At 43.9% G+C, this 10,930-nt stretch overlaps 1 protein-coding gene across 2 annotated transcripts; it reads right to left on the reverse strand.

Annotated features, from left to right (window-relative positions):
• Window positions 1-285: 285 nt before the first annotated feature.
• Window positions 286-3,916, reverse strand: LOC136548101 (cold-responsive protein kinase 1-like). 2 transcript variants are annotated; one of them, XM_066539741.1, is made up of 8 exons: window positions 3,545-3,916; window positions 3,387-3,428; window positions 3,155-3,308; window positions 2,374-2,498; window positions 2,029-2,239; window positions 1,712-1,949; window positions 1,307-1,457; window positions 286-1,064 (listed from the first exon to the last, which is right to left on the reverse strand). In XM_066539741.1, the coding sequence occupies exons 3-8, from the start codon at window positions 3,243-3,245 to the stop codon at window positions 693-695; spliced, it is 1,188 nt and encodes a 395-aa protein (XP_066395838.1). In that variant the 5' UTR covers window positions 3,246-3,308; window positions 3,387-3,428; window positions 3,545-3,916; the 3' UTR covers window positions 286-692. The 2 variants fall into 2 exon arrangements, with proteins under 2 accessions (XP_066395838.1, XP_066395842.1); XM_066539745.1 differs by lacking the exons at window positions 3,387-3,428; window positions 3,545-3,916 and having other exon boundaries at window positions 2,374-2,503; window positions 3,155-3,288.
• Between the last annotated feature and the right edge of the window lie 7,014 nt (window positions 3,917-10,930).

Genomic DNA, 10,930 nt, shown 5'->3' on the forward strand with positions numbered 1-10,930 from the left:
ACAAAAAGGCGATCAAGGGACTAACATGAGCAGACACCAAGCGGACTTAGAGACGAATTTTGAAGTTTTCTTCAATTCATTCCATAAATTAAAGAGAGCATCGATGACAGCGGCATTCATTGGTTTTTTAGGAAAGGACTGCTGCAGACAGTATGGCTAACGAAGAGCATCACGGGTCGTTAAAAGCATGAAGGAAAACATTAATACTGTTAGAACTATTATGCAGGAGGCGATCGTGTACAGAGATGAATGAAGATAAACTATGATCGTACTTTTAAGCCGTGATATATAGTCTAAAAAATGTATGGAACATTAACATATTGTGCATAGTAGCTGTTCTTCACAACTTTCTTGCTCATCCTCCGAGCACAATTTTTGAATTTTCGAATACACTAGTCTTGTACTCTTGCAATGTGTCCCTACAACAGGCTTTAATAAAAGAACATAAAAGCAATTGTCAAATTGAACTACAATTCCTCCTTTGCAAAAAAAAAAAAAAGACGAGCTACAATTCCTGTATATCAGCAATTCACAGCGGCCTTCGCATCCTATGTAGCTCTAAAACAGGATGAAAATGGATCAGGCCTTCCATATCAAGAGAATTTGTCAGGGCTCAGCACAGTAAACCTTGTGGGAGGTGCGAGACACCTCTGCAGACGTTAAACAAGCTTGCAAGCTGATAGTCTATCACGTCACCTTGGTGATACGTCGGTTGTGCTAAATTGACAGCTGTTCATGTTGGTCTGTGTACTGTATGATTCAGCTGGATTGGCTTTGGTGCTTTGGCTTGAGCTTGAGGACGTGTCTGCTGTCAAACCCCCAAAGCCACCGGTACGCGGCCGAGGTTCTTTCAGCACACCTGGTGCAACTACATTTTGCAGATCAATTTCTGTTTGGTTAGATAGCATATTGACAACCTGCTTCATGGATGGCCTCTGCTGGGACGTGGCTTGTGTGCACAGCAGTGCCACCTTGATGAAACGAAGCATTTCCTCCTCTGGGTAGTTTTCCAGCTCTGGGTCAACAATTTCGAAGAGTCTTCCTTCTTCCCGCAGCTTCCATGTCTGCAGTTTAACCCATGTAATAAGTTCAGTCATTTTTCCGAAGTAGCTATATCTTGAATGTAAACTTGTAAAGTTAGAACACCATCGTCAACATGTATTGTGAGTCTGTCATGGAAAAAGTTGGTACTTATTAGGTGCATGTGTGATTCTACAGTCCATCAAGAGCTGATGTAATCATGGCAAATACTACAAGGCTTGCAGGTCCATACTTAATGGGAAACAAAGAGGGAAAAATGAGGTACCCATTCCACAAGAACATGCATATTAGGCCCCCAAGTCGACTTGCTGCTGCTTTCACCACTTATCACTTCAAGAAGAAGCACCCCAAAACTATATATGTCTGCTTTCTTGGTTAATTGTCCCAACAAAGCATACTCTGGTGCCAAATAACCCCTGCAAAAAAATTATATATTGAGAGTTCAATGCAAGTAAGTTATAGCAGACCATGCAAACTACAATTAGTCGATCAGCGCACTGGTAAACTGGCTGCAAAAATAACAAAATCGGTACACTTGGTAAAATCAGAATAGCACAATGAAAAGAAGTGACATGAAATACACATAACTTCATTGTATAAGCAAGTAAATACAGGAAAATCTTTTCTTTTTGCGAGGAAGATACATAAAAAGATCCAGAGATGCACTAACATTGTTCCTGCAACACGCGTGCTAATGTGAGTGACAGTATCAGGAAAAAGCTTGGCCAATCCAAAATCTCCAATTTTCGGCAGCAGTTTTTTATCAAGTAAAATGTTGCTAGCCTTGATATCACGGTGGACAATGCGTGGTTGTGCTTCCTCATGAAGAAAAGCAAGGCCAGAAGCAGTTCCGATACATATAGCAGCTCTTTTCTGCCAGTCCAATGGGATACATTTATTCTTTGGTCCTGGCCATAATTCACAAAGGTAAACTTCATACATTTGGATTGACCAACTTAGAAAGTACAACTTCAATATTGAACTTACCAAGCAAAGCATTCGCCAAACTATTATTTTCGGCGTACTCATACACCAATAGTCTGTTACTCCCTTCAGCGCAGCAACCAATCAGCTTGACAAGGTTTGGGTGCCTAACGTTTGATATGACATTAATCTCTGTCAAGAATTCGCTAATTCCTTGTTTTGACTCAGCTGCAAGCTTTTTAATTGCAATTTGAGTGCCATCTTTCAGGTTTCCCTAAGTGAGGAACAGCCTTTGTTAGTCATTGACTACAGTATTTGCAAAGTTCCTCGAAACATGCATTTAGAGTAGAAGCAGCAAATAAAGCACGAATGTTAAACAAAAATGCATAAACAGGTCCTGGGCATCACCTTATACACTGCCCCGAAACCCCCGCGGCCAATGCAATTCAACATGTGAAAGTTTCGTGTGGCAGTCTTCATCTCATTTAGGGAGAATACCTGTACATTATTCCCAGCTCTTGATAATACATGACCTGCACTTTTATCAGAGTTGCATCATCAATTGCTGTTAAGCAAAAGGACACAGACAGGAAAGAAATGTCACCACAGAAGTGCACTGAAATAGGATGACAGTCACTTTGGTCAATAATATATAGTTATTATGACTAAAATCTTCGATGATGAATGATCACTTATAGCAAACATCTTTATATGCTAGTTTGACCGACAGAAATAAAAAAAAAGTTTATCTTTGTGCAAGAGGTGTACAAAAGTCCTATTGCTGTCATCATATTCCTAATGTCTAAGTCATGGTATAGTTCCTGTCAGGACAACAGGATCCCTAATGCAGGAAATGGCTACTAAAAAGGTTTCGCCTCGGTACGAGGATGCTGTTTGCTGCTCCTAGAGTTCTAGTGCTACTGGCTATGAATTACATCTCACTGAAGCCTCACATGCGCACAGCAATGCATGGTTTACAAGAAAGAATAGAACACTAGAGGCAGTTTTGCCTTAAGCATGATACCCTGATGAATAACTTTTGGGATCATGGTTATACTCATGAAGCATATATTGTGCAATATTTGTCCACACTTTTTTAATGTAAAGCGACACAAGTGCTCTTCATTTCGAAACTGTTTAGTCCCGACACTATTGAGCCCCGAATCATGTGCTCACGGAACGGATGTACCTGAACGAGGAGACGAACCCGCGACGACCTGACCATTCTGATCTTGCCTCGACTTGGAGCCGCCTCTCAAGCAGCCGACCGAACTCCCCATGTTCCAAATCCCGCTGCCTCCTCCAGAAGTATAAGCGCAGCCAGTTCTAGTTCGTGCCCGGAACTGCGCAGAGGGTGCGAAGTTATTAGTAATTACGTAAAACTGTAAAAGCTTGTTTACTCGAACTGTCGATAGACGAACCAGTATTGTATACTTCTGCTCGTTCGCAACTCGCTACAGAAACTGAAAAAGGGAGCGAAATCGAGGACAAAATGAGCAAGATCTTGAGAAACGCATGGAAATAGCCGGATTCGATGCGCCATACCGCTCCCCGAAGCAGGCAAGAATCGGGCAAGAACCTGGCCGACGGAAGACGGGATCGCTCCCGCAAGCCGCAGAAGCAGACAGCCGAAGCTCCGGGCTGTCTCCTTCCTCCACTCCTTCCCCGCGCTGGCGCCCCAGCGCTCCGTCCGCCTCCGCGTTGGCACCGCCGGCGCACCGACGCTGCCTGTCCGAGGACAGGGTGAAGGGGGTAGGAGGCGGCCGATGCCCGGCGGTTTTTTACCCGTTCCGCCGTGCCCCGAACTGTCGCTTTTTTTGCTCGCTTCCGTGGCGACGCGCGCGGTCACAGATCGGCACCCAGCCACCCACCACACCGTGGAAGTCCACGTTTTGTAGCGCCAAACCAAAACCGGCGACCAGCGAACCCAAGTACTTCTCCTCCTACCCAGCCGGGCGGTTCACACCGCTGTGGCCCGGAAATTGAACACCGCCGGGCGGTTTCGTCCGGGCCCCGGCAATAGGCTGGGTGGTGGGGAGGCCGCCGCTGACCGTGTGAGACGCAGACGGCAGCAAGGCAAGGATGAGCTGCGCTGCTCCCTTGCTCGAGCATGTGTACGGCCCGCGAGTCCAGTGTCCGTCCACGCCCACCGGCCACCGGCCACCGTACAGTCCCAAAAGTTTGGTCAACGGGAAATTCTCGTGACATTTTGTTTTCCTTTCAACCTATGGTCAGAAGATCTTTGTTTCAAGCAGTTTAGTCAAAAGATCTGATAAGTAATGCTTGAGAACTACTCGTAACAGTTTTCTGAGACAGATTGAATGTTCCAGAAGCCAGGAGTCAGCATGCCCACTCCAACTTCATATCACATTGGAATCTAGTGTCAGACTACTGCTACTTCTTTAGTCGTTTCCAAATGTCATGTGGGGGTAGATTAGGCATAACCAAGCCGCTAATTAACGCAGGTTGACCGTTGACGTTGACGTTGACGCGCGCCGACATGAGGTGAGGCCGTGAGGGTGAAGTTGCTACTACCCCTAGCTCCGTTCCAGTCCGGTGGCGACGAACGATTGCGCTACTGGTACTGGTAGGTGGTGTTGATTATCGCTCCATGACAGTAAACAGAGTGACATGACTCATGAGCCGTGAGATGGATGCTCTCGCACTCAATCAATTCAAAATGCAGGAATGCTAAACGCATGTCGATGTGTCATTGGTCCGCTAGTCACGTCTATCTCTTCCTGTTCACACATGCTCGAGACTTGTATGAGCCGCATGCAGTTGCGTCGAACATGCATTGCTTACGCGTTTGTTCTGCACAAGGGCTACAAACATTTTAAGGTCTGGGAACTGGGATTTTCTGCCTTGCTTGCCTTTTCTCGAGCAGTCGAGCTACTTGGCCGTCGGCATCCCCGCTTCTCTACGATGTTTGCTTCTTAATTATATTGAAAGATAATCGCCCTAAAGACTGCTCTATTCGCTTGTTCTATTCATCCGGCTTTAATTCGCACAAATCAGCCGTGAAAACCGTATTTTTCTCTCACAACAAACCAGCTACAAATCAGCAGAAGCCAATTTAATACCAACCGATCATGGCCGACATTATACAAGAGAAGTCGTAGTCGTGTAATTAATTAATAAGTAAAAAATCAAGTTCGAGAAACCATTTTTTAGGCCCGCCGTTGAACGAGCAACCAGAGCTGACTGGCTTACTAGATGGTGACAAAATAGTACTGTATCAAAAATTGTGGTCTTGGATGCAGTCATGCAGAACAAATGCCACCTGTAAGGTCAGAGTCAAGTTCCACGTAAGTCAACCTCAGATTAATGAAGGGGATAACGCTGCCTCCGATCTAAAAAAAACACTTGATATGCTGCTGCTTGTCACACAGAACATATGATTCTCAAAGGGGTCGAAACTCAAATGAGGCGCTAGGGACACGGTTGGTTGCCAATAAGGCAATAACACGAGAAGCAGGAGCCATGTGAATGTTACAAAAACATCAGTGCTTAATGATAATTAACTCACATGCATATATGATACTCCTTCGGTTTTTAAATTATAAGATGTTTTGATTTTTTCTAGACTCATGGTTTTATTATGTACCTATACTAGTGTATATCTAAAGGTGTCCCCAGTAGATCTAGCGAAATCGTTAGCTGATGTGATCTATGAAACAATAGAAAACAGGGTTGGTAACCTTTGTGGGCATACACAGATGAGCCAGGGTGAGCAGAGACACGGAGTTTTTTGTGAAGCATGTGAGACCAGTGACTTCCCCCTCGCTGGCGAGATGCTTTTCAGTAACTTTTCTCCTCCATGTCGAACAGAAGGTGACATGAGTCAGCAACATCGTCACCCCATTGGGACACCCTAAGGGGTTGTTTGGCATAGCACCGGTCTGGAGGGCTCCGAGTCTCCGACTCCTTTCATTAAGGTACTATAGCACATTGTTATGCGGTATAGTGTATTGTAGCATACTCAAATACGGCTTCGGCTCTGGCAAAAAACAAAAAGAGAGAGAGAAAGTGGAGGAGCCGGAGGAGTGGATGTATTGGGGCTTCGATGGCACCGCTGTAGAACTACTACTACAGTAACATAGTTGGAACCGCTTAGAGCCCCTTCCAACGAGCCCTAAATGCATAGCAAAAGTTATGTATATAGAAAAATTAAAATATTTTATAATTTAGAACGAAGGAAGTACATCAGTTCAGTAATTTCATTGGTTAGATTTGTTGTGCAGTAGTATAGTTCTTTTACTCCGAAGAAGTTTGACAGGTCGGCACACTTCCATGATTCTCATTTCATTGGTTAGATTTGTTGTGCAGTAGTATAGTTCTTTTACTCCGAAGAAGTTTGACAGGTCGGCACACTTCCATGATTCCCTCCTTTTTTTTTTTGGGAACAATTTCCCTGCTTCCCTCTGGTTAGAGGGGTGTTTGGTTTTATGGACTAAATTTTAGTCCATGTCACATCGGACGTTCGGATGCTATTTAGGAGAACTAAATATGAGTTAATTATAAAACTAATTACATAGATAGAGACTAATTTACGAGATGAATTTATTAAGCCTAATTAATCCGCTTTTAGCATATATTTACTGTAGCACCACATTGTCAAATCATGGACTAATTAGGCTTAAAAAATTCGTCTCGTAAATTAGCCACAATCTGTGCAATTAGTTATTTTTTTCGTCTATATTTAATACTTCATGCATGTGTCCAAATATCCGATGGGACAGGAACTAAAATTTTTCTGTAGGAACCAAACACCCCCTTAATCTCTACTAACTGAAAGTAATCAAATCCTCATCCCTGGACTCCTCTTCTGAAACTCTTGCCTCCAATCATTAGAGCTGATGTCGAGTAGAAAGCTGGGCCCGCCTCCAATCATCGTGGTTCGCGCCTTCGCGAGCACATGAAGTCAATCTTGAGGTTTCACTGCCTATTTTGTTTTACATATTTGCTCAATAAGACGAGTGATATTTTGCATATTTGCAGTCGATTTTGTGTGTGCTACGCTAAAGAGGGAAGAAAAGTTCAGCTCAAGAAAAAATAGAGAACTGCTCTAATACTCCTCTTTCTAAAAATAGCACCAATCTCAAATCAGCCCACACAATTAGTTTTTTTTTCTTAATTATTTTTTCTCTTAGGTCCCTGTGGGCCCGGTCCGTCCAACCCCACCCGTGTCCAGCCCTGACCGCGTTGTTGTTGTGTGCCTGCCGAATTGCCGTCATGGCGTCGCCGCATGTCGCCGGGATCAAAACGGCTCGGGTGCTCGTGCTCACCAAGTCGGCTTTCCTCTGGGGCTGTCTTTCGGCACGCACTGCTCCGTTTAAGGAGACGTCCTCCTATCCCATTCGTTCGGATTCTGCTCGTTTCTTTCCTCGCGTGACGTCAAGCAGCAGAACTATCCCGACGATGAAGATGGAGCGGACGAGAGAGGGCACAGCCATGGTGGACTGGTGGTGCCAGCACTGCCCGACTACATGCTCAGGAATCAAACTGCACCCATAGGCAGATGACCAACGACATGCAGGCATGCAGCTTCATGGACTTTTTTTTTGTGAATCATAGCTTGATTACTCAAATAGAGTTGTTACAATCAGACTGCAAACATTGCAGCAAGAAGCTAGGGAGAAGAGACCAAACAAAGGATTGTAAACAAAAAGAACGCATGTTGCGCACAGAGGTGCTGCGAAGTTCGCTGATCTTCGGACGTGTATGATCTTGGCTGGGGGTTTAGATGCAAGCATCTCTTCGACATCCCTGAGAATTGCAGTAATCTCCGAACGGTGATTAACCCTGTTCTTCCATAACGACACCAATTCCTGAGAATCGGTTTCCAAAATGACGTGCTCAGTGGTGCCCTCCGGGATCAGGCGCACACCATCCCGTAAGCTTTCAGCTTCAGCTAGGAGTGCAGTGTTAAACCTATAACATGATCTCTAGACATAGAACTAGCGCGTCTGCTTGCTATTGAATAGAATCATGAGTCCTAGAACATCTACTAGTGTAACGAGAGAGATAGAGAGAGGTGGAGTAGAAGAACGTGTCGAACCTGACACCGCAGAGGAGGATCCGCTCGCGTCCGCCATGGAATTGGTGTCTGCGCTAGGACAGCGACGTTCGGTGAAGACGGCGTCGGTGATGTGCGGTGGCGACCGGCGGTGAAGGCAGTGGAGTCCGGTGACGCAGTCCGGAGGCGGCGCGGTGCTGTGGTGGAGGTGCTTCCCGTCACTAGCTACGCCCCTCACTAGATCGGGTTTAGGATTTGTCGATTGGGAGCTCAGTTCAGGCGAACCTCGTGACTTGAGCCGCCGGCCCCACCTTTATTTATTGCGCAGTGTGATAGGGGTCCTCCAGCCATAGTGGGCTGGGCGCCCCCGATCAGGGCGCAAATCAAAGACACAACTGAGCCGTTGGACCCAGTTTGGGATTAGAGATCAATCTAATAATCTCTCCCTTGATCTCCTACCATCTTTCAATTTCATATCATTTACTTTTGTTCATTCCATTACAGATTAGCGCATAGAGCATGTTTCATCATCATAGTCAATTGCCGATAGATTTAACAGCTACAACACACCACTCTGTTCTGAAATAGATACTTAACTTTTAGGCCTTCTTTTGTCCAGGAATTATAGGTTTTCCCTTAAACCCATGTCGGCTACATGTTCTCTGAACACGTTGGGTGGTAAGCCTTTTGTAAGCGGATCCACGAGCATCTTTTCGGTACTTATATGCTCAAGACTTATGACATGATCCTGGACTTTATCTTTCACAACATAATACTTTATGTCAATGTATTTAGCAGCACCACTTGACTTATTGTGGTGAGCATATAGTACTGCCGGATTATTATCGCAGTATAACTTAAATGGTCTATAGATGTCGTCAACCACCTTCAAATCGGGTATGAACTTCTTTAGCCAGTTCACCTGCCTTGTTGCCTCATAACGCACTACAAACTCGACATACATTATGGACGATGTAGTGACGGTTTGCTTTGAGTTTTTCCATGAAATAGCTCCCCCTGCGAGAGTGAATACATATCTAGACGTGGATTTTCTATAATCTCCCGTATAATTAGAATCTGAATATCCCACTATATGGAGTAAATCAGATCTTCTATACGTCATCATGAGGCCTTTTGTTCCTTACAAATAACGCAAGACTTTCTTTACTAATTTCCAGTGTTCTGTTCCAGGATTGCTCTGGAATTTGCCAAGTAACCCGATAACAAATGCCAAGTTAGGGTGCGTACATACTTGAGCATATTGTAAGCTTCCGATAGCTAAAGCATATGAAACCGTTTTCATTTGATCGATCTCATATTGGTTCCTAGGGCATTGAAAATCCCCATATCTGTCGCCCTTGACTATAGGAGCAGGTGAGGGACTACATTTGTGCATACTGAATTTCTTTAAGATCCTTTCTGTTTATGCCTTTTGTGACAGTCCTAATACTCCTTTACTTCTATCTCGGTGAATCTCGATCCCTAGAACGAACGAAGCTTCACCAAGATCTTTCATATCAAAATTTGAGGATAAAAACTTCTTTGTCTCCAGCAGTAGACTAACATCATTACTAGCAAGTAAGATATTATCTACATACAGGACAAGGGAGATAAACTTCTCATTCTTAAACTTTGCATAGACACAATTGTCCTCAACATTCTCTTTAAACCCAAAATTCCTTATTGTCTGATCAAACTTCAAGTATCACTGTCTTGAAGCTTGTTTTAATCCATAAATGTATTTCTTTAGGCGGCATCATATTCGTTCTTTTCCTTCTATGACAAAACCTTTCGGTTGTGCCATGTAAACATTTTCCTCCAAGTCCTCGTTGAGAAATGCCGTCTTTACATCCATCTGATGTAATTCTAAATCGTAATGTGCCACTAATGCTATTATGATTATGAAGGAATCCTTACATGAGACTGGAGAAAAGGTCTTATTGTAATCAATCCATTCTCTTTGCGTAAAGCCTTTTGCCACAAGTCACGCTTTATATCTCTCTATATTCTCTTGAGAGTCAAATTTTGTTTTGTAGACCCATTTACAACCTACTGTTTTGGCTCCTTTAGGAATTATTTTTAAGTCTCAAACTTTATTGGCATTCGTAGATTTCATTTCATCTTCCATGGCCTCAAGCCACTTTGATGAATGATCACTTCTCATGGCTTCTTCAAATGAGGTGGGATCATCATCCATTTGAAATTCCTCAGTGTTGTATACTTCATAGTTAGCAGGAATAGCTGATTTTCTAACTCTTTGAGACCTTCTAGGGGCCTCCATATTTGGCACATCTTCTGTTTGAGGCTGTTGTTGCTCCCCCTTATATGTGGCAATAGGTTCTATAGGATCCTGAAGAACAGGTTCCTCATCGTTATTCATTGTTGCCACAGGCGGAATAACAACAGGTGCTGGCACCACAGTATCTTGCACTATTGGTGCAGCGACAGCAAGTAATAAGAAAAATGGCTCATGAATCATTGGAGTGGACGCATACATCCGCTTCTCTTCAAGGTCAATTTCTCGAGCTACCATGCTCCTCCTCATCATTTCATCCTATAGGAAGACAGCGTGTCTTATTTCTATAAACTTTGTATGTCTGTCTGGACAGTAGAAACAAAAAACTTTTGACTTTTCTGGGTAGCCAATGAAATGGCAACTTACTATTTTGGGATCTAGCTTCTCAATGTTTGGGTTAAATACTTTAGTCTCAGCAAGACTCCCCCACACATGTAAGTGGTTTAGTGAGGGTATTCTTTCTGTCCACAACTCATACAGTGTTTTTGGCACCGACTTACTTGGTACTCTATTGAAAATTTGAATGGCAATTTTTAACGCCTTCATCCATAGGCTCAACGGTAAGGTGGAGTAACTTATCATACTGTGCACCATATCCATCAAGGTACGATTGCATCTTTCAGCTACTCCATACTGCTGAGGTTCGCCCA

This window comes from Miscanthus floridulus, chromosome 1 (genome assembly GCF_019320115.1).
Source record: "Miscanthus floridulus cultivar M001 chromosome 1, ASM1932011v1, whole genome shotgun sequence".
In the NCBI taxonomy this organism is placed as follows: domain Eukaryota; kingdom Viridiplantae; phylum Streptophyta; class Magnoliopsida; order Poales; family Poaceae; genus Miscanthus; species Miscanthus floridulus.

Coding starts and splice junctions, on each gene's coding strand:
- LOC136548101 (XM_066539741.1), bottom strand. CDS start 3,245: ATGGGGAGTTCGGTCGGCTGCTTGAGAGGCGGCTCCAAGTCGAGGCAA. Junction 2,240..2,373: donor GTTTCGGGGCAGTGTATAAG/GTGATGCCCAGG, acceptor TTCCTCACTTAG/GGAAACCTGAAAGATGGCAC. Junction 1,065..1,306: donor TGCATGTTCTTGTGGAATGG/GTACCTCATTTT, acceptor GTTAAACTGCAG/ACATGGAAGCTGCGGGAAGA.